At 44.4% G+C, this 26928-nt stretch overlaps 10 protein-coding genes across 16 annotated transcripts in view; 7 read left to right on the plus strand and 3 right to left on the minus strand.

Annotated features, from left to right (window-relative positions):
• mwh (multiple wing hairs) overlaps positions 1-23902 on the plus strand; it is a 28279-nt gene extending 4377 nt beyond the window's left edge. The window contains exons 2-9 of one of the 6 annotated variants that reach the window (XM_065864815.2): positions 1139-1546; positions 1963-2220; positions 20667-20919; positions 21060-21235; positions 21299-21412; positions 21468-21656; positions 21718-22050; positions 22111-23902. In XM_065864815.2, the coding sequence (XP_065720887.2) occupies positions 1179-1546; positions 1963-2220; positions 20667-20919; positions 21060-21235; positions 21299-21412; positions 21468-21656; positions 21718-22050; positions 22111-23629 (3210 nt within the window). In that variant the 5' untranslated portion in view covers positions 1139-1178 and the 3' untranslated portion in view covers positions 23630-23902. Of the gene's footprint in view, positions 1-482; positions 1547-1962; positions 2221-3204; positions 3922-12522; positions 12668-20666; positions 20920-21059; positions 21236-21298; positions 21413-21467; positions 21657-21717; positions 22051-22110 lie in introns of those variants that run through there. The other 5 variants (XM_017078603.4, XM_070996046.1, XM_017078604.4 and 2 more) reach the window with 5 other exon arrangements.
• The window catches only part of Trhn (tryptophan hydroxylase), a 48256-nt gene that overhangs the window by 16870 nt on the left and 4458 nt on the right, over positions 1-26928 (minus strand). The window lies entirely within an intron of this gene.
• Positions 5209-5702, plus strand: LOC108013020 (lysozyme A/C). Its single transcript, XM_017078611.4, has one exon. The coding sequence runs from the start codon at positions 5240-5242 to the stop codon at positions 5660-5662; it is 423 nt and encodes a 140-aa protein (XP_016934100.2). The 5' UTR covers positions 5209-5239; the 3' UTR covers positions 5663-5702.
• Positions 6756-7250, minus strand: LOC118877165 (lysozyme A/C). The gene has a single exon (XM_036814366.3). It carries the CDS (start codon positions 7216-7218, stop codon positions 6796-6798), a length of 423 nt encoding a protein of 140 aa, XP_036670261.1. The 5' UTR covers positions 7219-7250; the 3' UTR covers positions 6756-6795.
• LOC108013019 (lysozyme A/C) lies at positions 8880-9373 on the plus strand. Its single transcript, XM_017078610.4, has one exon. It carries the CDS (start codon positions 8910-8912, stop codon positions 9330-9332), a length of 423 nt encoding a protein of 140 aa, XP_016934099.1. The 5' UTR covers positions 8880-8909; the 3' UTR covers positions 9333-9373.
• On the minus strand, positions 15177-15682 carry LysP (Lysozyme P). The gene has a single exon (XM_017078609.4). It carries the CDS (start codon positions 15643-15645, stop codon positions 15220-15222), a length of 426 nt encoding a protein of 141 aa, XP_016934098.2. The 5' UTR covers positions 15646-15682; the 3' UTR covers positions 15177-15219.
• LOC108013021 (lysozyme S-like) lies at positions 17160-17664 on the plus strand. The gene has a single exon (XM_017078612.4). It carries the CDS (start codon positions 17193-17195, stop codon positions 17613-17615), a length of 423 nt encoding a protein of 140 aa, XP_016934101.2. The 5' UTR covers positions 17160-17192; the 3' UTR covers positions 17616-17664.
• Positions 18799-19293, plus strand: LOC108013023 (lysozyme S). Its single transcript, XM_017078613.4, has one exon. It carries the CDS (start codon positions 18832-18834, stop codon positions 19252-19254), a length of 423 nt encoding a protein of 140 aa, XP_016934102.3. The 5' UTR covers positions 18799-18831; the 3' UTR covers positions 19255-19293.
• LOC108012725 (retinol-binding protein pinta) lies at positions 24198-25406 on the plus strand. Its single transcript, XM_017078157.4, has 3 exons — positions 24198-24585; positions 24651-25023; positions 25079-25406. The coding sequence occupies exons 1-3, from the start codon at positions 24269-24271 to the stop codon at positions 25337-25339; spliced, it is 951 nt and encodes a 316-aa protein (XP_016933646.2). The 5' UTR covers positions 24198-24268; the 3' UTR covers positions 25340-25406.
• LOC108013274 (alpha-tocopherol transfer protein) lies at positions 25501-26893 on the plus strand. The gene is made up of 3 exons (XM_017079044.4): positions 25501-25847; positions 25913-26285; positions 26347-26893. Exons 1-3 carry the CDS (start codon positions 25546-25548, stop codon positions 26602-26604), a joined length of 933 nt encoding a protein of 310 aa, XP_016934533.1. The 5' UTR covers positions 25501-25545; the 3' UTR covers positions 26605-26893.

Below are 26928 nucleotides of genomic sequence, written 5' to 3' on the forward strand. Positions count from 1 at the left end.
GACCCATTATAAAAGAGACCCTAAAATAACTGGTTGCTGCTCCATTTTATGACTCACATTTACATATTCTTTGTAAAGTTGGGTCCAAGAAAGTTGTACTAGGAACTCGCTCTATAATTTATGCCTAATCAAATATGTTTTTTTAAACTAATTAATGGTCCAAGTGAAGTTTTGTTTGCCCAGTTACACGGAGAAAACATATGAAAAGAATTTATAACCGGATTGATTAAGTTTCGTATTAATCAAGTTCGAGTTTTGAATATCTGATTCTCCCTCACGGCAATTTTAGTCCCCATCTTGCTCTTCTCCTTATCTTTAGATCTTAAAGTATTTTTAAAGAGAGAGCAATCAAGTTGTGGCAACGTTCAATATCAATTTAACATTGTTCAATGGGCATGTAACGAAACCCTGTGAGTAATCTTCATAATCTTAATTTTTTTCTGAAGTGAAAATCCCTCTGTAGCACCTTTTACTGTGCCCCACTGATAAGTCCAGCCCTCTTTCGGCCGGTGTCCACTGATAGTGCCCGTGGTTGGGTCCGCGATCGTGTTTTGTCATTTAGCGGTCACGTTTACTACGTCAGTGGCCGCAGCAGATAAGCCGAGTTGTGGTTTCTACATAGCGTATATAGGTGGAATGTATTTCAATTCGGGTGTTTCTCGGGTCAAGCCGCAAGTGCTGGGCGTACAAATCGAACAAGGGCGCTAATTTGATGTATTGCCCGACTAATGATCTGCAGATTGGCTGGCCTGAATCTGTTCGGATGATAGATAGCGTGTCATAAGATGTGCCGAGAAATGACAGCCTCCACGCCTCGCAGAAGAGCCATTTGGCCGTCCAGGATCAAGTCCAAACGGGTCCATGCAATCCATCATTTCGCCGATGGATGGATGGTTTATCATAATTACAAGCAGCCATCCGAAGAGCCATCTACAGGCATTTGTTCTGGGGCGACCCCAATACCAAGTTTAAGAACTCGTTGCTGACCCAATTCCGCTGGCCACTTCACTTTTTTACAACGCCGACCATTGGCAAACTGGTTGGGAGAATTGTGTCAGTTGTGATTCTCGTCGTTGCATCCATGCGCACTTCCAGCTTCCAACTCTAACATATGTTGTCCATGTCCATGTCACATTAGGCAATGTTTGACGACGGCCGTCGATCCGCGATTCTGTAAGATGGGCAACCGCAGCAGCAGGGGCGTGGACATAACCGCCGAGGAGGGGGCCGCCGGCGAGGGCAACTCCAGGTTCAACACCCGTCGGCGATACCAGCAGCACAAGCGGGAGTACTGTCTCCAGAGCGAGTACCGCTCCAAGACCCTGCCCGCCCGCCATCCGCACCACAACGATCCGCAACAGAACCAGCGGAAGACCCACGACACCCAGGAGCGATTGGGCTCGAGCAGTTGCTTGGGAGCCGGTCAGAATGCATCCAATAACGCAACGCCGCACAATGGAGAGACGTCGAGGGTGCTGTTTCTGCTCTACTTGATACACCGCACCTGGAACGTGGTCATGGACACGATGGACTCACGCACCAAGAGGTAAGATGCAGAGTTGTATCGATCTAGAAAAAACTATGGCGCTATAGCACTGGCATAAAATGTAGATGAGCTGACTATTAAAAAACAAAGTACATTTATGATGGAACTAATTTAAAATTCGATCTGCTTCATTATATACAGCACTTATCGTAACAACGGCCAGTTTTAAGATTATAATAGCAATCATTTCCTTTAGTCTTTAAAGCAGTGTAGTATTCTATGAAGCAGTTTGAATTAATGATCTGATATAATGTGGCTACGTTTTCAATAAGACACATATTTCAACAAATAAGGAAGTAGGTATATACGTATAACTTTCACAAACACACAAACCAGTTAGTTTTCCGAATTTGAAGCCAGTGTCATAACACCTAAAGCAAGTGTCATAATACCCTTACTAATTTTTGAACTTCAAGCAGTCGTTCGCAGCGAGGGGAGTCCCCCCAGAAAGAGGCACCCGTGGAGATCGAGCTCCAGCCGCGACCTCTCGACGAGGAGTGCTCCATTGGCATCACCGACTTGGACGCCTCCTCGTTCTGCTCCCAGTACTCCTGCTGCAGCTGCAGCTACTGCGATGTGGGGACAACCGGGACACAGACGAATGTCTACAGCTCCATTGGCGACGACTACTCCCTGGACTCCATGTACGAGGCGGGAAAGTCGGTTGTTGACAGGTGAGCAGAACCAAAGACTGATTAAAATTAAGTGAACGCCATGGCAGGCAGCTTTTGTCAGCAGTGGATATATTGCATACTTTCAGGCCGTAGCAAAACCAAAAATATAAAACCAATATAAAAGTGTTGCTTGCATTTCAGCTCAATTCTTTTTTATCGTATTTGAGTCAAAGAAATTAACTTCTCAAGCTGTTCATATTGTTATTAATTACCATAATGGGTATGACCATTTTATCGATTTAAATTAATTAATTTCAATTAAAATCGTCATCAAATAAAATAATTAAAAAAAGGAAGATATCCTTATGTAATATAAGTTTCCACAGCTATGTATGTGCTATCTGTAAAATCCGGGGGATCCCACATATATTAGATGGTCTATTTGATAATGATATGACTTGATCGGTAATGGTGTTTATTTGACAAGATTTTATCTGATCTAATATAATCGGCATACCTACAAGTCGTAATTATCTCTATTGAAATTGTCGGACATAAAAATAATTCGGAAGTGTTAAAATTCGCCTTTTCTTACAAAAGGCCTTTAAGCAGCTGTGCAAATTTTTTAGAACTCCCTAAGGTTAACGAGTTCCAACTCTTGGAATATATCAGCAAACTATTTTGTCATAACGATCCCTACCGTAAGCTAGTTGTAAACAATAATTTCGATTTCTTGGTAAAGACACTTCTACTTGCTAAATTGGGTTCGATTCTATTGGGGCCTGGATTGGCACATTCTTCTAACTAATCACAGTTTGTGGTCGTGCTCCAAGAATCGAGTCGAAGATTCCCTCAGGCGCCTGACAGTCTTCATTAATTCGGAGTTGTGCAGTTGCTACCGTTGCTCACAAGCGGGGTCTTATAAAAGAGGTCTTATACACCCAGTCTTGGGAGAGCTCTCTCTCTCTTACGATCTCTTCTTCGTAAGCGACTACGACTTCGGTTTTTAAGCTCGTCTTGGGTTCAGGCCAAGTTTTCAACTTCGGATCAGTTGGTGCGTGACTTTAGTTCGAGACGGACGTGTAGATCGCAGAAAGCGGATTTAAAACTCGGTTTTGGCTAGCAATTAGACGAACGATGGCTTAGCTAGACGGTCCAAAAGGTCTAGCCAAGTTCAATCGACAGATCGGTCATCGCGAAGCAAGCAAAGTGGGTCCTCGGAAGCCAAACAGTAGTGAACTCCCATTTCAAACACCTCTCGAACATCAAGTGTCGCTGACGATTACGCGATATGAATTTTCCTATTGTGTATTCTCGAAAGAAACGAGTTTGATTGGATAGAAAAGTGCGGTATTGGCACCCGGGCCCCTTTTAACATCACCCCTCCCCCCTTGATTCTTGGGCTAACAGCATCGCGAGTGGAGTGCATTCTGCTGCTAACGGTAAAACGAGTACTGGACCCGGCTAGAACTGGCCCCAACTGGCCTATTGCAGCATCCACCATAATAATAAGAGTGGTTCTTGCTCCGGAGTTCTTCGCTTCGTGCTAATCTCCTCATCTCCTCAATTTATGCCTCTTGTTCGATGACGACGCAAAGTGCAGTGTGGATGCTAGTTAGCCTTACTGGATCCTAACCATCATCGTCGTAGAATTTGAGAACGTTCTGCAGTGGCCCAATTCGGAATCGGGTCAATAAGCTGTATCTGGATTTCGGAGCCTGAACTGGAATCCAGGTTCTCCAGAGAGGATAGGCAAAATAGGTAAGCCAGTTTTCCCAACCACGCCAACTAAGTCAGAGGGTCAGGCTTTCATTAACTTCCCTCGTTCGGAAGACCCACTTGGTCAAGATCTAGATGGGATATGCCTCTGGTTTTTTGGGCCTTGTATGCTAATGGCCTCCGACTTTCTTTCTTCACTGCTGCCCAAACCTAGATATGTAAATCCCCGTGTGGGCAGCTCTGACATTGAACTGTGACGCCCACACAACCATCTGAAGTCAGAAAGAAACTGTCGAGAATTCGAAGAAAAAAGAAAAAGAACCCAAGAAAAAATGAGACATGGTGCGTGTGCGTTATAAAAGCATGAAAACAAATTACGTTTAACTGTACTCATGGAAAATTGAAGTGAAAATTGAATTGGCAGCGGCACGAGACTTCAAAGTCTTCGGAGCAGCCCCAATCCGAGTAACAATGCCACTTTGTCCAGATGCGAGAAGACAAAGAAGAGGCCACAAAAGAAACCAGATTGTAAATAAATAAATAACAGTCATAAGACTCAGGCACAGGCCCCAAAAAAAGACTGAAAAATGAAAAAGCGAGTGTATGCCGAACTACAGAAAATCTGTTCCGGTCTGATTTAACAATTGTTAAACAGCTTATGCATTGGCCACGGTCTGGAGGTCTGAAGTCCAAAGGGAGGAGTAGGTGCTCCCCACACACGCAACCCAGCGAATGGCCAACTTACTTTCAGCCTTACCCGAAAAAAGAAAAGAAATTTCTTTCTTCACGCGATCGGACATTCTTTTCGGCACCTCCTTTTGCATTGGGTTTAGTCTTCCTTCTTTGGAAACCGCTTTAAAGCCACATTAGCCAGCCATCAACAGATGTTGGACACCTTGACGGGCCCTGACAAATGAAGCAATTGTTGGATTGGGATTGGGTAACCGCACTGGGGCAACAATGGAATGGAGGGGCCCTGAGCTCCGGCTCTTTGTTGGACCCAAGCTAATTGAAGCCAATGGGCCAGAGGCCATAATTGCGATCAGAGGCCAATTGGCCAGGCAAACAGTCCTCCGTACCACATCGCAAAAGCTGCTTCCAACAATTTGCATCCATTCAGAGCAGGTGGACCCGCCTGACGTCAACTGCCAACTGCAAGGGGATTCACCAGCGAATTTCCGTAATACTTTATTCATATTATCGAATACTCCAGCCGAATTATCAATATGGTCTGATTTCCCAGCGGTTTCAAGCAATACGTCCAGATTAAAAATACTCCAGAGATAGCACCTTGGTCTGGTAGATAATTTTCCGGCTATAAAAGCGCCCTGCTTTTAGGGACACCACATCAATTTCTATCATGAAGGCCTTCATCGTTTTGGTTGCCCTGGCTTGTGCCGCCCCAGCTTTTGCCCGCACCATGGACCGTTGCTCCTTGGCCAGGGAGATGTCCACCTTGGGCGTTCCCCGTGACCAGCTGGACAAGTGGACCTGTATTGCCGAGCACGAGAGCTCCTACCGCACTGGGGTGGTGGGTCCCGAGAACTACAACGGATCCAACGACTACGGCATCTTCCAGATCAACGACTACTACTGGTGCTCTCCTCCCAGCGGTCGCTTCTCCTACAACGAGTGTGGTACCAGTTGCAACGCCCTGTTGAGCGACGACATCACCAGCTCCGTCCGTTGCGCCCAGAAGGTCCTCAGCCAGCAGGGATGGTCCGCATGGTCCACCTGGCACTACTGCAGCGGATGGTTGCCGTCCATCGATGAGTGCTTCTAAACTGGATTCGACCCCTAATAAAATGATTGCTTTAAATTAATTATCCTTCTCAGTCCTTCGAAACTACTTTTATCTCTACTCAAGAGAGTCTCATCTCGCTAAACTTTTTCAAGAATATTTTCGTCTTGGTTTTCGGAACGTTTTTTCTAGAATTAGTGGGATGGCAATTATCAAATTGCAAACGTTTGATCTTGCCTTTTATTGTAGATTTCACTTTTAAAATCAAAAGCCTCTTTATAGCTTGACTTCTTAATTACTTCGTTTGATCGAAATACTTTCCAATCGGCTGAACAGAATATGCTTAGTTTACCATCGCTCATCTTACTGATAAAGCTATAAATATCATCGCGGGGCTAGAAACTTTAGCACAGCCAGCACAGCATAAAAAATATATCTTTTCCGCAGTAGAAAGTAAACTTAATGCTTCGCCTGACAGACAGCTAAAAAATGACAGCGGGTCAAAGCCAAATAAAATGCAAACGCAGACAAATTCATTATAATTCCAATCAGCTTCGACTTGGGGCCCGAACCAGTCAAACTGGTGGCTCAATGACTCTAAATTTAAATATATACAAACAAAACTACTGGCAAATAATGCAAACTTCCATCTCCAACGCGAGAGAACTTAAAAATCGCCAAATACAATAATGTCATAACGATTATACAAATTTTTGAGCCTAGGGCTTCTTGGAATTGAGCTCACGATAGGCGATTATTAAACGAATTCAAATTTTATGGCTTTAGGGTACAATTGTGGCTTGGAAGATATCAAAATTAGGAGAAAGCTGGTCAAAACAAAGGAATTAAGCTCTTAGATTGTCTTTATTTCGAATCAGCGAAACGAACTAAGATATTTTCCCTACTTATTTTCGGAATGGATTATATCAAATGTCATAATACAATGATACAATGAACTTAACCATTTGTTTTCGTTTGCTTTTTCGACTGCCCAACCGCTGTTGTATACTATGCGTGTGGCGGGAGATCGCCGGTAGGGCTATAACTTATGTCCACGAAAGAGGGAAATAATGGCCCTAGTTGATCCAGAATAAATTTGAATATACTACTGAAAATATCAATAATCAAAGAAGGATAGGTTTTATGCATTCATTTTATTGAGGGTCAAAATCAGTTTAGAAGCACTCATCGATGGACGGCAACCATCCGCTGCAGTAGTGCCAGGTGGACCATGCGGACCATCCCTGTTGGCTGAGGACCTTCTGGGCACAACGGACTGAACTGGTGATGTCGTCGCTCAACAGGGCGTTGCAACTGGTACCACACTCGTTGTAGGAGAAGCGACCGCTGGGAGGAGAGCACCAGTAGTAGTCGTTGATCTGGAAGATGCCGTAGTCGTTGGATCCGTTGTAGTTCTCGGGACCCACCACTCCAGTGCGGTAGGAGCTCTCGTGCTCGGCAATACAGGTCCATTTGTCCAGCTGGTCACGGGGAACGCCCAAGTTGGACATCTCCCTGGCCAGGGAGCAACGGTCCATGGTGCGGGCAAAAGCTGGGGCGGCACAAGCCAGGGCAACCAGAACGATGAAAGCCTTCATTTTGATTTGAGCACCAAAGTAAACTGATGGTGAGGTCCTCGCAATGGGCGCTTTTATACACCACCGCCAGGAGCCTTATCGCAATAAGCATAGAAACACTTGAGTTGTGATTGGGTGATAAGCATATTGGGGCTGTCAATGGCTCTTCATTTGGAGATGAACATTTAATGATAGGGATCCAAAGGGTTCCCAATGGCAGTCTTATCAGCAAGGTTTGTTTACAAATTCCTCTGACTGCCATTTTTATCTCATGTGATTGTAATTGCCTTAAATGGGATAGGGAACTGTTAACCCCGGGGAAGAACAGCTATCGCTATGGCGGCTTCGTATCTTTGGAGATTCTTGGCCATTATCCTAACAGTTCTTAACTCAAAGTTTGGCTGACAATTATCGACGATCCGTATGGAAATGAGGTTTAATTGGCCTGCGTCGATTGTAAGCTCCACAGGCACAAAGTTCCAATGCAAACTCATGCATATGCAATGAGGTCTGGTCTGGTCGTCAGAAAATTCTTGTTGGTCAGAACTGTTAGGTGACACACTTCGGGGATAGAGAAAAGCCATTAGTTACTCTGCGGCGATTCGATAAATCAGCAAAAAGTAAAAGTGATAAGCATTCTGTGCCGACAAAAGAATCGACAACTCATCTTGAAGACGTAGACCGCTCCACTCGTTCACAAATTAGCGTTAATTTATAAATTCATCTATAATTCATGGGACTCTAAGAAGGTCACGCTGGAAGCTGGAGAGCTCTAACGAACTGAAAAGAGCTCCCCGTCTCTCAAATAATACCTGTGCAGTAGCCTTTTGTCATTTGTCTTTGGTTTTAGCCACACGCGAAAGGTTAACAACTTTCTTGGCATTGCAGAAATCCGTGGAAATCTGGGCCCCCTCTTCAGTTGCCTGGAGATTTAGGCCCACTCGTAACCCCAAGGAGTACCGCTAAAGGCCCCTCCTCCCTGTTGCGAATGGGGTTAATGTAACAGCCCGCAGTTTGCATACTTGTGGTCGGGTCGTTAGTCAGAGTCGGAGAGTCAGACTTGAAGATGGAGTCGGTACTTGAGTCCAACCGACTTCATCCGCCGAGAAAGCAATGTGCAACCAAGTTGTTGTGACTGTTGATGATGTGTGGTAGCCTTGGGGCCTCTGAAGAGCCAGTGGTTTTACGATTGAACGCACGCCCGTTACAAGAGATGTGCCAGTCCGCACCAAATAGAGTTCTTTCAGGTCTTTTAGCTGAAACTCTGAAACTCTCAATATCTAGATACAGCTCACTCAAGAGCTCCGAAGTAGAGCTTCTGCCCACTGAAGACTCTTCGTAATTGCCCACTTCAAAGGCAGCGGAGATGCTAACAAGGTTAATGGCTGGAAAAGACAACGTTTAAGCAGAAAAATGAATACAACTTGCTCTATAACCCAAGGGTCTGGCTGAGATGACGCTAATCTAGTTAAACTAAATGGCCACACTCTTATGTTTTCGAAAGGAGCGGCTTCAGACCATTTAGTAATAGCTGATAAGTAGTCTGGCCTTTTTGAATGGCCAGTTATTAAACGTCTCGTGTGCACTTGCGATAAGGAAAGTAGTTGGGAGCTCTTGAGATAGTAACATTGTGAGGATGTGCTTGCTGAGATAATACCGCCCTATAAAAACACTGCCCACTCTCCCTTTCGGCATCAGTTTTAATTGGAATCATGAAGGCCTTCATCGTTTTGGTTGCCCTGGCTTGTGCCGCCCCAGCTTTTGCCCGCACCATGGACCGTTGCTCCCTGGCCAGGGAGATGTCCAACTTGGGCGTTCCCCGGGATCAGTTGGACAAGTGGACCTGCATTGCCGAGCACGAGAGCTCCTACCGCACTGGAGTGGTGGGTCCCGAGAACTACAACGGATCCAACGACTACGGCATCTTCCAGATAAACGACTACTACTGGTGCTCTCCTCCCAGCGGTCGCTTCTCCTACAACGAGTGTGGTACCAGTTGCAACGCCCTGCTGAGCGACGACATCACCAGCTCCGTCCGTTGTGCCCAGAAGGTCCTCAGCCAGCAGGGATGGTCCGCATGGTCCACCTGGCACTACTGCAGCGGATGGTTGCCGTCCATCGATGAGTGCTTCTAGGCCTATTTTGATCCTTAATAAACATATTTCACAAAACCAAATCCCCGAAGTCGTTGGCTCTTTTAAAAAATAAGAAAGTTACTGCTAAAAAACTAGGTATTCGTTTGGGTTACAGAATTAATTAGGAGTTTATTAATACTCTCTGCATATGCTTGTGTGTTGTGTTTTGCAGAGACTGTAAATTGGGAAACTGGAAGTTCGACTTCATTCCCTAAAAAGACATTCCAGTTCTACCTTTAAATTTCACCAAAATATTTTCTCTTTTATACCTTAAAATAAACCATGTTGATCTTTACGATTTATGACTCTGTCAAAGGTTCACTTTCTAAGTTTTTGAATAGAATTTTATTGGAATTCGCCAATCAACTTGGAAGTGTCGCTATAGCAAATCAAAGGCCATAAATATATATTAGCCAATAGGAAATATTTTTAAAGCACACAAATTTATAAGCTTCGGTTTGCCATAAAATTAGCTAGTCGCATTTTGCAGCGTTTTTTCCAAAAGAAAGTAAACTCGAAGCGCCGACTGTCAGCGGGTCAAAGTCAAAAAAATAACCCCACCTAGGCTAATTCATTATAGTTTCATTCAACTTGGACTTGTCTTTTGACTGAGTCCCAAACCAAACCAGTCAAACTGGTGTCTCTTAAGCGCAGAATGCGACAATGATAAATTTAAATTTAAATATAAAATGCTCAGAGCCAAACTTCCGTCTCATGTACTTGAGAAGACAACTGCTTAAAAACAATAATGTGATACCGATTATAGAAATGACTATCAGCCTAAGGCGTCCATGAAAAATAAAAATAATTGTGCACACGTTTTGCAATTATTTGGCGATTGGAATCTCATTGCCTTGAGGTGTGGTTTGGATTTTCAGCTGAGAGAAAGTGAAAATCGAAAGATCATCAAAGCATTTCTTCCTTAAATCATCTTCATTTCAAGTCAGATTTAGCAGTGTAGAAAAAGCTGTAAGCGGATGAAGACAACTAAATAAACATGACCTATATAGGTATCTATTATGTTAAACCTTAAGTTTAACTAATCCAAAAGGACAAGCCAAAGCTTAAAATTAAAGCCAAGTTGATAGATACACAAATGGCGACCTATAATAATATGAGTCGATAGTTTATTGACTGTCTAGAAAAAAGCGGATTAAATTATAGATAACCAATTATAGCCCTTACATTAATCAATGAAAATATCTTGAAAAAATCCCCGAGTTTCTTCAGCGCGTGCCTTTTGTGTGTATCTTATCAAAATATTTTGGTATAGCCAAATGTTTAAATTTAAAAATAAATTTTGGTTTTACTGTTAACCATATTGCATATATTTTGTAAAGTCATGCTGGTGTAAAGTATTGATATTGATATTGCCGTTATATAACAAACCACTACTATATTATCATAATACAAATTAGAAAATACTGCATAATACCATATCTGTTGATTAATCAGGACTAGACCTTTATTGAAAAAGGAGCTCCCTGTTAATTCTTCCTTGACGGTTAATAAACTATCGATTTAAGCTTAAGATCTGTCTTGTTCTTATGGTTCTCTTCAAATTTGTATCTTAAGACGATGATATATTAAGTCATTAGAAGTCACGCCTGCTTGGTTCTCAATCAACTTGGATTAAATCTTAAGCTTTCCCTTGTTCTTTTGGATTACCTAAACTGAGACTCTTTATGTCTTGATATAATAGGGCATTACAAGACATGTTTATTTGGTTTTGCTCAATAGCAGTAATCAGATATTTCTTTATGTTCGTAAGCCAACAGTTCTGAACATTTCAAGATTCTTTGGTTATTTTTCTTTCTCCACACACTTTCTAAATCTAATGGGAGAAAATCGAAGAAAAAGCTGCAGCCACTCTGCCCTTCTCCTGTTCGCCTTTCCACAGGCCGATGACTTTGAGTTGGACCGGTCAATGAATTCTTAATGTAGCCACTGACCAGCACAGTGGGCAATAAATTATACAAGTAGCCGTCTCTCACTCTGGTGATAAACGTACTTCGGCTGGGCACCGAACACATCTTGACTTCTTAGAACGGGAACGGGAACCCAGAGATTGTCCAAAGGAAGTGGAAAGGTGGAAACGCAAAGACCAAGACCCTCTGCTGAGTAAGTGCTGTGGGACTGATCGTCTGAGGAGCAGGCTAAAACAAAGCAGGAAACCAAAGACCGGAAAATTATACTCGTACCATTCCTGGCTTCCTATGGAGGAGAAAGAGGGAGACCAGAAGAGCCCTGGTAAAGAGTGTTTCCTATAATCTGAGCACATTAGCACAAGTCGGGCCTGGAAATGCATAAGTAATTGCCCCCAGGTTGAGGTTCGCCGCCCTCTGGAGCGACATTGCGTGGGTCAGGCTAAAACAATTGCTGGAAGTCACTGTAGCGTTAAGTTATGATGGTCTACAGATAACCACAAACGTTGGAACCGAATTACAGTAGGGTGTGGTTTACACTTGGATTGTGGCCCATCTAATTGGTCTGGGTAGCACTGGATGACAAACTGCAGGAATTGGGAGAAGGGTGCTTGGGAAGCGGGTTTCTGGAGAGCAAAATGTGGCAGACTTTAATGAATATCTTTAAGGAAGTGCGAACTTCTCCAGGTGTACCAACTGAACACACGAATGGTTCATAAAGAAGATAGAGGTGATAAGTTTGAAGAAACAAACGGCACAATAAAAAGTTCTGGGTCAACCGATTTCTATAAAAAATCTAAGAAAATAAAATGAGTAAGTAGGGATTGTTTAGATTAAGAAAATCCTTGGAGCAGTTCAAAATGTTTAAATACTACAAGTTTAGTAGATATAGTGAAGAACTACAAACATATTAGCATATGAAATGCGAGGAAGGACCGAAAAACCCCCTTAAAATCTGATCTACTGATAATAGAAAGTGTGAAATCTGGAAATGGGCTGTCCAAAAACCAACGAATTTAGCAATTCATGTGATTTTTGTTTGAGATAACTTAGCGTAATTAAATTATCAATGGTGCCTCTCAAGCCGACATATCTTTGGACAATTTTCCACTTGGCATATGGTCACGGCACCGATGCCTCAAATTGTACAAATCGCTTAGACAGATAGTGGATATCTCTAAAAACCAACGGGGGTTTACCTTTATCAGCGCACGAGTTCCTTGATACTCTCCTGAAAAATAAAAGAAATCAAAGTCCCATCCTCATCGTCGCAGTTGGCTTCCCCGTTTAGCGGAGTCAGCAGTGTGTGGACGTGATTACTGGAGATCGGTTGAGTGATCTGGAATGTTCTGCGAGAAAGCTAGACAGGATCTGATTACCAGACATGTGACGTTGTGACTTCTAGGTATGGTGAGTCTTCTGTGGATGCTCAGGCCCACGCTGAACTTGCACAATTTCGAAACGATCGCATTACTATTTTTCCGCCCGGTTAAGTTAACATGATCTTCAGCAGCCATTGTCATTGACAGGCCAACTGCGTCGTAAGACCAGTGACACCTGCTTTGGCCCCCGGTTTGAGCCACTTTCGGCATCAATTACCTCTCACAAACTCGGCTCACAAATTATGAACATTTCTCTGCGACAGCCCCAAAACGCAACTGTGTCAAAAGGCAAGCTCCAGAGACTCGAAGACCCCGCTGCGATATAGTTTCAACGAAAGCATAAACCCTAATTATATTATTTGACAGCTGAGGTCTGCTGATACATAACCTCGGGCGGGCAGGCCCACTGCAATCTGCGCCCCAAAAGTCCCAGTGAAAACTATAATGAGCGGTGGAAAATCTGTTCCCAAAAACAAAAAACCCACTGAAGAAAACCATTTTAATTTAGAGTCAAGCGCGAAGCCGTCAAGCATGACAGTCGTCACTACACTTGGAAAAAAACCGGATGAGCTTAAGGTTACATTTCCTAAGGCCTAAATTTCAAACGAACTTTACAATCTACTAAATACAAGTAGCTGGGGTTTTGAACTCTCTCTTAAAGTTTTATAAAACTTTTTATTTTTGAATAAATCCATCAGATTACTTTTTCAAAATATAATATTGGATATAGAAATACCTTTAGTATTGATTTAAACCCCTATTGATTTCTGTAATTATAAGTTAATTTTAGACATGATGAATTCAAGAAAGTACAGTAAATGTAGTTCTCTATTAAAATTAATAATTCTAGAAAAACATTTACTAGATCTATAAAAGTCTTTTTTGTGTTTAGAGAAATTAAAGTATTTATGGACCATTTCTTACATTTAAAAAATGTGTTTTTCTCACTGCACTATCCAGAGCACAATCAAAAAGATGACAAGAGTCGGAGATGGGCGATGCGATCTCGAATCGTAGCTCAAGGGAGCTGACAGCTTTGGGAAATCTGTTCGGGATCTCCTTGGAGAGATCTCTGACAGCTGAAAAGTGGCCACATTTCTCTCCGGCTTTGTCGGTTGCTAAATTCTCCTAATAGTTTTATCTCATTTTGGCCCGGTGAGTGTGGGTAAATTTCAGCCAAGACCAGAGACAAATGGCAAACAACACAGAAATGCAAATGGCGAAGAAAGAAATGGAACTGCCATGAGAACTTTTGCCTGTCAGCGGTGACTTAATCTCTGGCATCACCGTCAGCGAATGAATGCCACCACACACCATCACCACCGAACGTAAGCCCACATCCGATCCCAAAGACTGGGTTTCAGATAGACACTCAGATCTTGGCCATATATCTTTTCGTGTGTTTTAGCGGCTTGTGTAACAATTTGGCAAGGTGTCGGCTTGACGCGAGAAGAGAAACTTTCCCATTTCCACGGAATTTTCTTAATTCTTCTTAATTTTATGAGCTGTCCGAAATGGTGTGGTGGCCGAGAACACGCCTTGATTGGGAAAGTTTGTAGTGGTTAGAAAACCCTGGTATATGGCTTAAATTTTCTAATCCAATTAAAGGAATGCCATTCCACCGACACCCTTGAGAATAGCGCTACAAATTAATACATTAGGCTATAGGCTCTCCGACTCGTACTTGTCTTTGCCTTTTATCTTACTTTTTTTGCCATCTGGCCAGGCCTAAACGAACTCTAAATGGCAAAGTTGATCTCCAGCGATTAGCCGCAAATGGCAATCCCATAGACCTACATCATGTCTCTGCTCTGCCATAGATGTAATTGAATCGAAATTGTTTTCAATCCGAGCCAAAGTCCGTTGGCACTTGCCACTAGAGACATTAAGACTCTTCAACGAGACTAAAATATACACCAGCATAGCAGGCATGATAAATAAACGCCTCGATAACGGCGACTTTTCATACGTAATTTGTTTTATGCCTGGAAATTAAATTAACTTGTTTACCAGCCATTTACCATTTACCATTTGCTATTTGCTGTTTGCTGGCCAAGACTGAAGCTCCGCTTTGCCGGCCTGTAGTAATGTCTAATAGATTTCAGTCGCTTTGGCCAGGCCAACTGTCATAATGACTCTGTTATGTGGGGCCATTATATAAAATTTCACTTTTCGCCGCCCGTCGAGCCAAAAAGGCTCTCCTATTTCCATTTGGAGACAGTTTTGCAATTGCTAAGAGATCACCAGCCAACTACACTCGAGAAATGTGGGTCTTTAAATATTGAAAATATGCCATAAATCGAAGATGAGCTTTATACGATCAGTGTACAAGTTCTTCTATTAGATTCTTATACTATGTTAATCTATCTGCTGTTCAGAAGAATCGATTCCGTGATATTTACAGGTACATAACATAATATTTTCTGTCCTCTTTTAATATTTGGTATGTAGTTTCTAGAAACACTGTTGTTTACTTTAAGGTTAGATAGAGCTCTTCTTCTTAGGGGTAACCTTGTTCTGGGTGGATTAAGAGAATATTTTTTTGGGCTAGCACATTTATTCCTGAAATCTGTTAAGATTTTAGAAGCAACTATTGATCGAGGGCAGGGATCCGCTGCAGTACTTCCAGGTGGACCATGCGGTCCATCCCTGTTGGCGCAGAACCTTCTGGGCACATCTCACGGAGTTGGTAATATTATCGGTCAGGAGGGCATTGCAACTCAACCCGCACTCGTTATAGGAAAAGCGACCATCGGCCGGTTTGCACCAGTACTTGTTGTTGATCTGGAAGATGCCGTAGTCATTGGATCCATTGGAATTGGCTGGACCAACCACGCCCGTGCGGAAGGAACTCTCGTGCTGGGCAATGCAGGTCCACTTGTCCAGCTGATCCCGGGGAACCCCCAGATTGGCCATCTCCCTGGCCAGGGAGCATCTATCCATCGTTCGAGCCTGAGTGGCGACTGCTGCCAGAGCCACTACACAAATTACAAGGAAGGCTTTCATTTTACTCACAATAAGATGCAATTATTCACTGATTGTTCCATCTTCAGTCTCGAAATATTTATACCCAAGAAAAGCAGTCTAGTCGTCGCAGTTGAGTCAACATTGTAGAACTACTTACTCGGACAAAGCAATCAGTACTATTTACCCATCATTAGAGGGGCAAATAAGGTGGCTTTCTTATACAACGTCCGCATTTAAATCCACTCTTCCGTAAAATGAAATGTTCCATAGAATATACAAATGCACCAAACATTTTCATTATTTTTGGTCGCTTTCGGTTTTATTTTATGCATTCATAAAGGCAGTCAATTAAGAACTTTTGGCAACAAATTAATTTATACTATGTTTGGTGATTTAAATTTAGTTAAACAATTGTCAAGTTTGACTTTTTATCATTTGATTGCACACGCTAACCTATCTTCGGTTTAAACACACTCACAAATCGAACAATCTCCATATTCAACAAAAGGCAATTCGAGTACCATACCCCCAAAAAATACGGAAGCGTTTAGCGCCCATATATGGCAGTTTCTTCAGTTTCTTCACACTCGAGCAGACAATCTCTACGCATTGAATAAATCGGAATAAAAGCGTATCTCAGGTCTTTGTGCGTAAGAGATCCATTCGCTTCAAGTTAGCTGCCTGAAGTCTGTCTTCCACCAGCTATTCGAAATATTTATCTCTAATATAGTAGACATTGTATTGTCTTGGTGGGTCCCTGCTCACGCAACTCGGGTGGGGTTGCATGTGGGGGCTAATTATTCAACGTTATTCATTGTGCGGCATTCGAGGTATTCGAGTCTGGAAATTGCAATACATGCGGGCTATGGCTCTTTCTTTCGCCCAGACGAATTCCCATCCCCAAGTTTAATGTCCGACTTTGAAGTGGAGTTCGGAATCGCAGGTTTAATGGCGAAAGAGCTCCACTTGACTGCAGCTATTAGCCCCCGGTTGTGGTCTGGTTTATGGCCGGTCCGAAACTGTGATTAATCATCTGGACTACCACTTGGGCGGTTCCAGAGCTCCATCAAACTTTTCGGCTACTCTAACAAAATGGGCTTCAATGGGAGCCCCTTCTAGCCAATTCATCGCCATTGTTGATATAACAGCAATTATGCTAATCAGTTTGAAGGCGCGTCGAGGTCTCTACCTTTCTCCTACATTCAATGAACTTGAACAACCCAAACGATGACGAAATATGGATAACACTTTACATTCAAGGTGGTTTATAGTGATAGTGGCTTATCATTCGAAAGCTCTGTGACCTCTATTTGGGTTGGAAAACAGCCTAAAACTATGCAGCACTCTCCGAAAACTGAGTTCTTTTGTGTTCTTTAAGATGGAACCCTACGATGCACCCATTCTGCTGATAATGTTGTTTTGCTCCGAATGGAAATATTTTAAACAGTTAACCTTAATTATATTTCTATCTTCGAGTGTTCTAAGCCCAAAGGCTGATAACCAAACGACAGAATGGGGTCTAGTCTTGCATAAATACCCGGGGCAGAAGTCGAGTAAGTCAAACAGTTTTGTTCAAACAATTCGACATGAAGGCTTTCTTTGCTCTGGTGGTTCTGGCTATTGCCGCTCCTGCTTTGGCAGGACGTACCATGGATCGGTGCTCCTTGGCCCGTGAGATGTCCAACTTGGGAGTTCCCCGTGATCAGTTGGACAAGTGGACCTGCATTGCCCAGCACGAGAGTGACTACCGCACCTGGGTGGTGGGACCCGCCAACTCCGACGGATCCAACGACTACGGAATCTTCCAGATCAACGATCTCTACTGGTGCCAGGCCGATGGTCGCTTCTCCTACAACGAGTGCGGTCTCAGCTGCAACGCCCTCTTGAGCGATGACATCACCAACTCCGTCCGTTGTGCCCAGAAGGTCCTCAGCCAGCAGGGGTGGTCCGCCTGGGCCGTCTGGCACTACTGCAGCGGATGGTTGCCGTCCATCGACGAGTGCTTCTAAACTGATTTCGACCACGAACTATAATAAAACTATTGCATGTAAACATCAACTGATTCTTTTTTAACTTAAAACATTGGTCGGCAGCTTCCCATTGAGCGGGCGCTGGGGATAGCTCTGCTCGTTGTTTGCCGGCACACAAACAGTGTTTACACATTGATAAGCTGCTCCGCTCAAATAACACACACAAATGAAAGGCAAAATGTTCTTTAATTTCGTGCCGACGATCGTAAAACAATTTTAAAACTTTGAATATGGTTAATAAATTGAAATAGACAACTTCATACAGGTGTGTCCCTAAAGACTAGAGATTTTAGACTAAATTGCTATTCACAATCTTCGACTTATAGGAATCCCATCCTATAAAATGTTCCATCTTTGGATTTAGTTACCGTTACATTATTGATTTAAGAAAGATTTTATCAATTATTGTATATTAAAAGGCAAATAATAAAAGTATTTATTATACTCAAAATTTGAGGGAATATATCTTTACATAAGAATTGGGGTTGTTATAATTTTAAAGAAACCCTTTTAAAGTATGCAAAAATTGATTTCAAATTGCTATAAGGATTTTAAGAACAACTTAGTAACGTTTATTTGACCAATCAGTGCCAGATTTTAGAAATTGGTGACCCCGATATTTTATTAACATGTCGACATGAAAGTCGATCATTTATAAGAAATGCCCAATAAATTCTCTGTTGATCTATCTCATATTTGTTATTTATTTTTAGTTGAATTGTTATCAGCTCTTCTTCATTTAACTAAATATTCCTTATCTTCCTTGAAATTTTCTTCAATGAACTTAAAAAACCCAAACAAATACTACATTTTGGTAAACACCGGATATTCAAGGTAGTTGATAAAGACTTATCACTAGTTAAAATCCTTGCGCCTTATATTTATGTTCTGCTTGCCTGAAACTATGCAGTGTTTTAAGCAGTAAGGTTTATTTGTGTTTTTTGAGATTAAGCCTTTTGACGTACCCGTTTTGCTGATAAAATACTTCGCTTTCTTTTTTGTTGTTTTGACTCTCATTGAATTATTTAAATCTTGAAACGTATGGCTTTTAATTATATTTCTATCTCTGAGTGTTCAGAATTTGAACTTCAGAACTCGAGGACTGATAGATCGAAGAATGTTGGAGGAAAGACTTTCCATAAATACCCATGGTAGAAGCTCAGTTATTCAGACAGTTTTGTTCAAACAATTCGACATGAAGGCTTTCTTTGCTCTGGTGGTCCTGGCTATTGCCACTCCTGCTTTGGCAGGACGTACCATGGATCGGTGCTCCTTGGCCCGTGAGATGTCCGACCTGGGAGTTCCCCGTGATCAGTTGGACAAGTGGACCTGCATTGCCCAGCACGAGAGTGACTATCGCACGTGGGTGGTGGGACCCGCCAACTCCGATGGATCCAACGACTACGGAATCTTCCAGATCAACGATCTGTACTGGTGCCAGGCCGATGGTCGCTTCTCCTACAACGAGTGCGGTCTCAGCTGCAACGCCCTCTTGAGCGATGACATTACCAACTCCGTCCGTTGTGCCCAGAAGGTCCTCAGCCAGCAGGGGTGGTCCGCCTGGGCCGTCTGGCACTACTGCAGCGGATGGTTGCCATCCATCGATGAGTGCTTCTAAACTGATTTTGACCACGAATAAAATGACTTTATACCCCAATCCTTTACCACTTTTAAAGGCAGCATTGAGAATACGTTGTGACTAGAACAAGTTGGGAATTATAGCGTCGTAGAAGTATCTTCGATAACTAAGACTCAAAAGACTATAACGAATACTTTCCTGATTAGACCTCTACTGATTCGATACTAGGATTTTTCAGCAACATTTAGTTTTCCATTTCAATCAATGACCCTGACAGAGTGCTATGAAACGAAATTACCCACGACCATCTCGGTCTAAATAAAATCGGTTGGACATCTATTGCAACTAATGGAGAGCACTCTTCGAAGCCATTAGCCCGGGGTGCCATTTCACGGCTTATCAATTCCAGTTTTGTGGAGCAGTTTTCAATTTCTGTCTCACAAATTGATTTATGCAAATTTGAGAGCTCGCACCCCGCCTCCTTGGTTTCTGTTTTGAGTGATCTTTCAACACGGTTCGCAGCTGCCGTCGAGATCTGAGTTTTGAGTTTCTCCTGTCTGCGGCCAATGGCTGCTGACATTGATCGAAGTGTTTTTGTGTCTGGGCTGCTGTGGGAACCGCATCTCCATGGTAACCCCAGTCAATCAGGCTTGGAGTTGGAGTTGCGTGAGGGGTACGTGGAACTCAGGCACACCTGACGAAAGAATCAAATCAGACCCACTCCCCGGCATAACTGAGCATCCGCGGTACGTGACTGATTGGAACTGATTGATACCGACTGAGTTGAGTTGAGTTGGGTTGAGGTAACCCACCTGAGTGGCACGTCATAAGCACCCGAGCACAATGGCATATGCGATTTGCATAGCCACATATGAACCGTTAACCCCTCATTGTGGTTTAACGGTACTCGGGTCTCTCGAGAGGGAACTTCAGCCCATGATGTTTTGATCAGCTCGGCTAGCTAGTCAGTGAAAGTGTCTTTATTCCTAGCACATTAAAATGCAAATTTTCATTGAAGGCAGAAACCGAAATTGAAATACAAATCAGCGACTGTCACAGATCAAAATCGCGTTCGATCGGATCGGTTAGTGGTGGCTAGGAAACAGGCCTGCAGCCCACATGCCAGACACCTCTTTGCGATCTGGGTGTCGTTGACAGCGGATATATGCAAAGGCACCTGTCCAGAGACAGAGACACCACAGAAACCACCTCAAAATCCAACTCCAACTCCAACTCCGACTGCAGATAAGCCTTGGCTCGAAATGTTCAATAAACTTAACGGCTTGTTTTTCCGGTGCGTTACGTGGTGGCGACCCAAACTCCAAACTCCCAGCTCCAGCTACCAACCACTTTTTTATATACCTACCTATATGCAAATTCAAGTTCTCCCATGTCAAGCACGTACATTAATTGACTCCACCCGATTGGTTTTCCCCTTCCAATTAACGCAGCGACAGCTCGACACTGCAGAGACACCATCCGCAACCTCGTCACCCGGGACAACTGCACCTCCCCCAGATGGCTCCCAGTGTGTGCGAGATGGCCGGCCAGGGTCAAAGCAGTCAGGTTCCCCCGCAGAAGGCAGGCGGATCGAATAGCTCGGGGACGAACAAGTGTGGAGCCAGCAGTCTCAACGGATCCCTGGCCTCCTACAAGATTGGCGGCTCCGAGCAGAGCTGGCCCCAGGCACCAGTTTACAGCAAGGTAATTAGTAATCTTAACTACCAGATAAAAGAGCCTCCTTATAATAGAGAAGTCAACCGATAATAAAAACGGTTTGGCTTAGAACTTTAAGCTAAAAAACCGAAATTCGGAAATATTTATTTATAAAATATGGATTACAGGAAAACCAACGACCACCAGTCTACAATCCCGAGGACTATGTGCACTCGCTGAGGAAGTTCATCAAGGCCAGCAGTTCGGCCAAGAAGTTAACCATCTACGATGTGAGCACGGGTCCGAGTGCCAAGGAAGAGGCCTCTCGATCGGCCACCCTCCCAGCCAAACACTCGGAGTACAAGTACGGATTGGATCTTGTAGTCCTACTGGCCAACTCTCTAATCTTTTCCCTTAATCCCTTTAGATCTCCCATTCCTGCTCCGCCAGAAAATGACAGAGAGATGTCCCTGCGTCAGTTTGGCTCCATCACAGATTTGCTCACCAAGTTGAGGGCTGATCTGCGGGTCTCCTTTCCCAGGTAAGGATGACATATTATCCTATCCATCTCTGTTCCTTACAAAGTTTCCTTCCAGCTTTGTCCAGGAATTTGTGGGCACTCCTGCTGACGGTATCAGCCACTTGCTGGAGGTCCTGCGCGCCATTCAAATGGCCCAGGCCAGCAACGCCCCTGCTCCACTGCCAGGAGCCAGTAGTTCCCTGGCCCTGACCAGGAATCCCCAGAGCTATCAGCGTCGTGCTTTGCTGGATGAGTTGTCTTGCCTGTGAGTTGAAACCCTCTTCAAATCTTCTTTAGAAGGTTTACTAATCCATAATCCCCTCCAGGCAATGTCTGAGCATCTGCAGTTCGCGATCCCTGGATGCCATAGCCCGTTTGGGGAACACACCAGTGGGTCTTATGCCCCTGGCTTCCTCGGCCACGGGTCAGGGCATCCGAGCCCGCATCCTGGCCCTCCAGCTGCTCGCATCCGCCTGCGACCGCCAGCCCTTCGGGAGCGGCAGTGGTGGTCAGAAGATAGCCTCAGCGGGACACACAGCCGTGTCGGATGCCATGTCCACATTGCGGCTAAGATGCAGTGAACCGGTTCGCTTTCGCCTACTGGTGGGCATCCTGAACAGCGGCGGCGGTTCTGGGGAGCTTCAGTGTGCGGGTGTTAAGTAAGGGAATCTGCTACGGAAATCTAAAACAGATAACCTAACGCCTTTAATCTCTTATAGATTCCTCAACACCTTCATTGAGAGCGCCGTGAGCATCCAGCAGCGTCTGTACATCCAGGCCGAGCTCTTCCAGGCGGGTTTGGATGCCAGCACCTTGGCCAGGACTATTTCCTCCTCATCTCCCTGGTTGGATGCCCTGAAGATCGAGGTGAAGCGCTTCAACGAACTGCATATCGATGTGGACCAGATGATAACCCAGGCCAGGGATGCGGAGCGCGTGCGCAGCCAGATGGTCATCCTGGAGCGAAGGGTGCAGATCTTGCACGAGGAGAAAGCCGTGCTGACCTCTATGGAGCGGCGCCTCCAAGAACGATGTGCCGAGCTGCAGCGCGAGATCTTCCGTCTGCAGGGCAACCAGCAGCAGTCCAAATTCAAGCCAGTAGAGTCCTCCGGCCACCAGCCGGTGGCCCTTCCGCGCCAGGTTCCCCCGCCCAAGAAGAACAAGCAGAGCAGTTCGGAGCACGAGGACGAGGGTATCAGCAGTTCGGAGACGGGAGCATCCCTCAGCCCAGTGCCCATTTTGGTCCTCCCCTCCAAGGCGAAGCAGTCACGAAAGATTGTGCCGGAGGAGGATGAGGATGATGCGGCCACCATTGAGGATGTGATCGAGGAGCTGGACAACATAGTGAGCGAGGCGGAGAAGCAGATCAGCAGTCAGGCGAGCAGTGGTTCCCGCTCAAAGATGCGCCACCACCGCTCCGTGGAGAAGGATATTGTCCCGGTGAACATAGTACCACAGCCTCCGAGGAAATCCCGTTCGCTGGCACATCTGGTGGCCCGCACTGATTGCTCAGATCAAGAGGGTTCGGATTATGGCATGGTCTTACACCAACCGGGAGATCCCGCTGCCGCCGAGCGATTGGCCGCCATGCAGAGCTTCTTTGACGAGGTGGACTACGATGCTCCGGAGACGGATCAGCCGGCGTCCTACCAAATGGACTCACCCACTCCCGACATGCCGGAGGCGAATGCCACGGCCACGGCGTACAATGCCAGCACGAATCGGGAGCTCCTGGATGTGATCATGAATGCGCGGCACGACGAACACGATCCCACCATGCAGGCCTTGAGGAAGAGTGCCCAGGACACGGCGCCGGCGACGACGATTCCCCATCACCCGGTGAAGGTCAAGGCCCCAGCTCCTCCTCCACCCACGCCGCCAGCCCAACAATTCAACGGGGTCTTCTTCATGACCGGCATGAACACACCGCAGAAATATCCGAAGCCCGATATCTCGGCTGCCCTACAGGCCAGGAGGGTCACCAAGAATGTGGAGCGCCTAGAAGCGGCCTTTGCATCCGCCCATCCCGAAGCCCTCAATGAGGCGGCCATCGGAAGGGAGAAGTCGCGAAGCAACCAGCAGATATACTTTACCAGCAACCTGGCTATGCGGATGCACGATCACTCTGGATTTGGCCTTCCAAATGGTGGACAGATCCAGGGTCCCACCATGCGAACGCGATCCCACACCCAGGGATCCATGTCCAAGGTGACGGATCTGCCCTCCGGCCTCTACTAAAAGATACTCTGAAAGATCTTCTCCAGCTTCTGTGCAATAGCAATCCACTCCTAGGTTACGACAGCCCATCAGATCAGCGTATTTATAGATCATTTAAATCTACCCATATATTATAAACAAATGTCTTATGCAACATCTCAATACAACTGCAACCCAGACTAGGTTTAGTTACGGTGGCAGCTTCAACCGGGTAACTAGTTGATAAGTCTTAGTTCCGTAGCTCATGACTAGCCTAATTGATTTTTTCTCTTTGAATAAAGTTTTTAAAATAAAGTTGTACGATTTCTTTTGTGGCAACGCTGGAGCAGGCAGACCTTATCTAAAACGACTTGTGAACTTGTGTGTTCTGAAAGGTTAATGCTCTCTTTGAATTCTTATAATGTATGATTTCTTACAGGACCAACAGGACCAATATATTATTAAATATAAAGATATTATGCTTGAAAATATAACCTTAAAGCAAATGGCACCAAAGAATAAACCCGCAAACATAACTTTCTTATACCCCTGCTAATCGCTACTCAGATTAGTCGTAACTTATCGCTTTGAATATTATTAGAGTGTTCACCATTTCGAAATGCATTGTCGGAGTTAAGTGTTTAATATTTTGGTTAGTCTGCAACTGATAGCGCTACCAAAATGATTGGAAGTTTTAAGACCATAAGACCTCTACCGCCGGCTCTGCAAAAAGTGGCCATTGAGGAGCTTAACGAGGTGCCAAGTAGAGTGGAATCGGACATCGCTACCCTCAAGGAATGGCTGCAGAAGCAACCTCATATCTGCGCCTGCCTTGAGAATCAGTTCCTGCTCAGCTTTCTCCGGGGATCGAAATTCAGCCTGGAGAAAGCCAAGCAAAAGATTGATCGATTTTACAGCTTACAAGCGGCTATTCCTGAGGTTTTCAACGAACACCGATTGGCTGACGATCCTCAGGTTCTGGAGATTATTCGAATGGGGTATTTGATAGTACTTTGTGACCTTGTAACTCTTGTTTACTTTCCCTTATCCTTTATCCTTCCAGAGTTATCTTGCGCATTCCCCTCGATAAGGAAGACACTGGACCAGCTGTGACCATCATTCGAGCTGGCTCCTATGACCTCAACAAGTTCAAGTTCCAGGATATTTTAAGAGTGGGTTCCATGTTCGGCGAGATCATGATGCTGGAGGATGACAATGCCTCGGTCAGTGGCTACGTGGAGATCATGGATATGAGTGGAGTGACGGGTGCGAATCTGTTTGCCCTCCAGCCCCATCTTCTCAGCAAATTCTCTGCCTATGCGGATGAGGCAATGCCAACGCGTCAGAAGGGAATCCATTTCATCAATGTGCCCAAGGCCTTTGAGATTGGTTTCAAATCGCTGCTGGGATGGTTTCCAGAAAAAATTAAAGAGAGAGTAGGATAATACACAATTTCTTTGCAACCAATCATTGTAACTTATCCACTTTTAGCTTTCAGTTACTGCCGATCCGGAGGCTATCTTTGAGCAAGTTCCCAAGCATTATCTACCACTGGAGTATGGGGGTTCCAACGGAACTATGAAGGATATGGCAACTGAGATGGAGGCCAAGCTCTCTAGCTATCGCAGTTACTTTGAGGACTGTCAGCACTTTGGAACCAACGACAAGTTACGCGAGGAGCCCACCAATCTGAACCCCGAAGAGAGTCACTTTGGCCTAGATGGCTCTTTTCGCCAGTTGGTCATAGACTGAATCGGTTAAAATACCTGTAAACTCATCTGGGCCATAAACCCATAATAAATGCTTTTGATAAGCTCTGCTGGTAACTACTTATTCTTGGCGGACTATATGGTTATCAGCTTTCAGGCGATAGCTTATCGATTTCAACTTGAAATGCGCAAATGCTGGGGTGGCAAAATCAACATTCGTTCATTGACCGTTAAGGAGACCTCAACGAGATGCCTTCCATCCGTCCACTGAGCCCCGAGCTCCAGAAAAATGCCATCCAGATCCTGAACGAGGTCCCCAAAAAGTTGGATGATGATATAGCCGCTTTAAGGGATTGGATTAGGCAGCAACCCCACTTGAAAGCCCGCACAGATGACCAATTCTTGGTGAACTTCCTAAGGGGTTGCAAGTTCAGTTTGGAGAGGACCAAGGCCAAGATCGATAGGTTCTACACACTAAGGACCAAGTACCCAGAGTTTTACCTGGGTCACAATGTCGATGTGGAGAAACTGTTGGATATTTTCAAATTAGGGTGAGTTCGGAAGACCAAAAACCGTAAAATGTATTGCCTTAGACTTTGTTTTAATCTTATCCTAGAACTTTAGTTATTTTGCCACGTCCCCTTAACGATAATGGCCCGCGTTTGGCTATGATTCGCATGGCCACCTACGATCCAAGCAAATACACCTTCCAGGAGGTAAATCGAGCTGGTGGGCTCATGCAGCAGATTATGCTCGACGAAGATGATGTGGCCATTGTGAATGGACTGATAACCATTTTGGACCTTTCCAATGTCACCACCGGTCACTTCCTGCAGATGACACCGTCTTTTGCCAAAAAGATGACCGTTTTCCAGGAAGAAGCCCTTCCACTTCGTCCTCAAGGTATTCATTTTATCAACACTCCCAATGGATTTGAGACCATATTCAATATGATCAAGCCCATGATGTCAAAGAAGCAGCAAGGACGGGTAAGTAAAAAGCTCTAAAAACTAAGTTTACAAAAAACTAAAGATCTTATATAACCACTAGCTCTACGTCCATGGAACCAAATGGGAAGCACTCTATGACCAAATCCCCAAGAAGTATTTGCCCGTGGAGTATGGAGGAGAGAATGGGTCGATCCCAGAGCTCATAAAGGATTGGGAGCAGCGAATTCTGGCCTACAGAAATTATTGGGAGGAGGAGAAGAACTATGGAACCGATGAGAGCCTCCGAGTGGGTCAACCCGTGGATTTCGAGAGTCTCTTCGGTCTTCAGGGCTCCTTCCGGCAATTGAATGTGGACTAAAGCTAAAAACCTTTTGCTTAAATTCTAAAAATACTTTCTGCTGCAGGTCTTATCTTAAGTTACAAAGGTTTAGGCAGTCAAGTTTAACTTGACTCTAATCGATTTTTGATAAGCTTGGAGATAAGAGCATAAAAACAAACAAAGAACTTAGCACAAAACAAAAAAAACAGAGTTTAAAATTTCTAAACAATGCGAAAGGTCTTTGAAAATGTTCACAAAATTAAATCAATTGAATTTGGTATAACACTATTATTAGGATCCCAGAAATATATCACTAAATATCAAGTAATCTCATGGATTATCAGATTAAGCGATAGACCACCT

This window comes from Drosophila suzukii, chromosome 3 (assembly GCF_043229965.1).
Source record: "Drosophila suzukii chromosome 3, CBGP_Dsuzu_IsoJpt1.0, whole genome shotgun sequence".
NCBI lineage: Eukaryota > Metazoa > Arthropoda > Insecta > Diptera > Drosophilidae > Drosophila > Drosophila suzukii.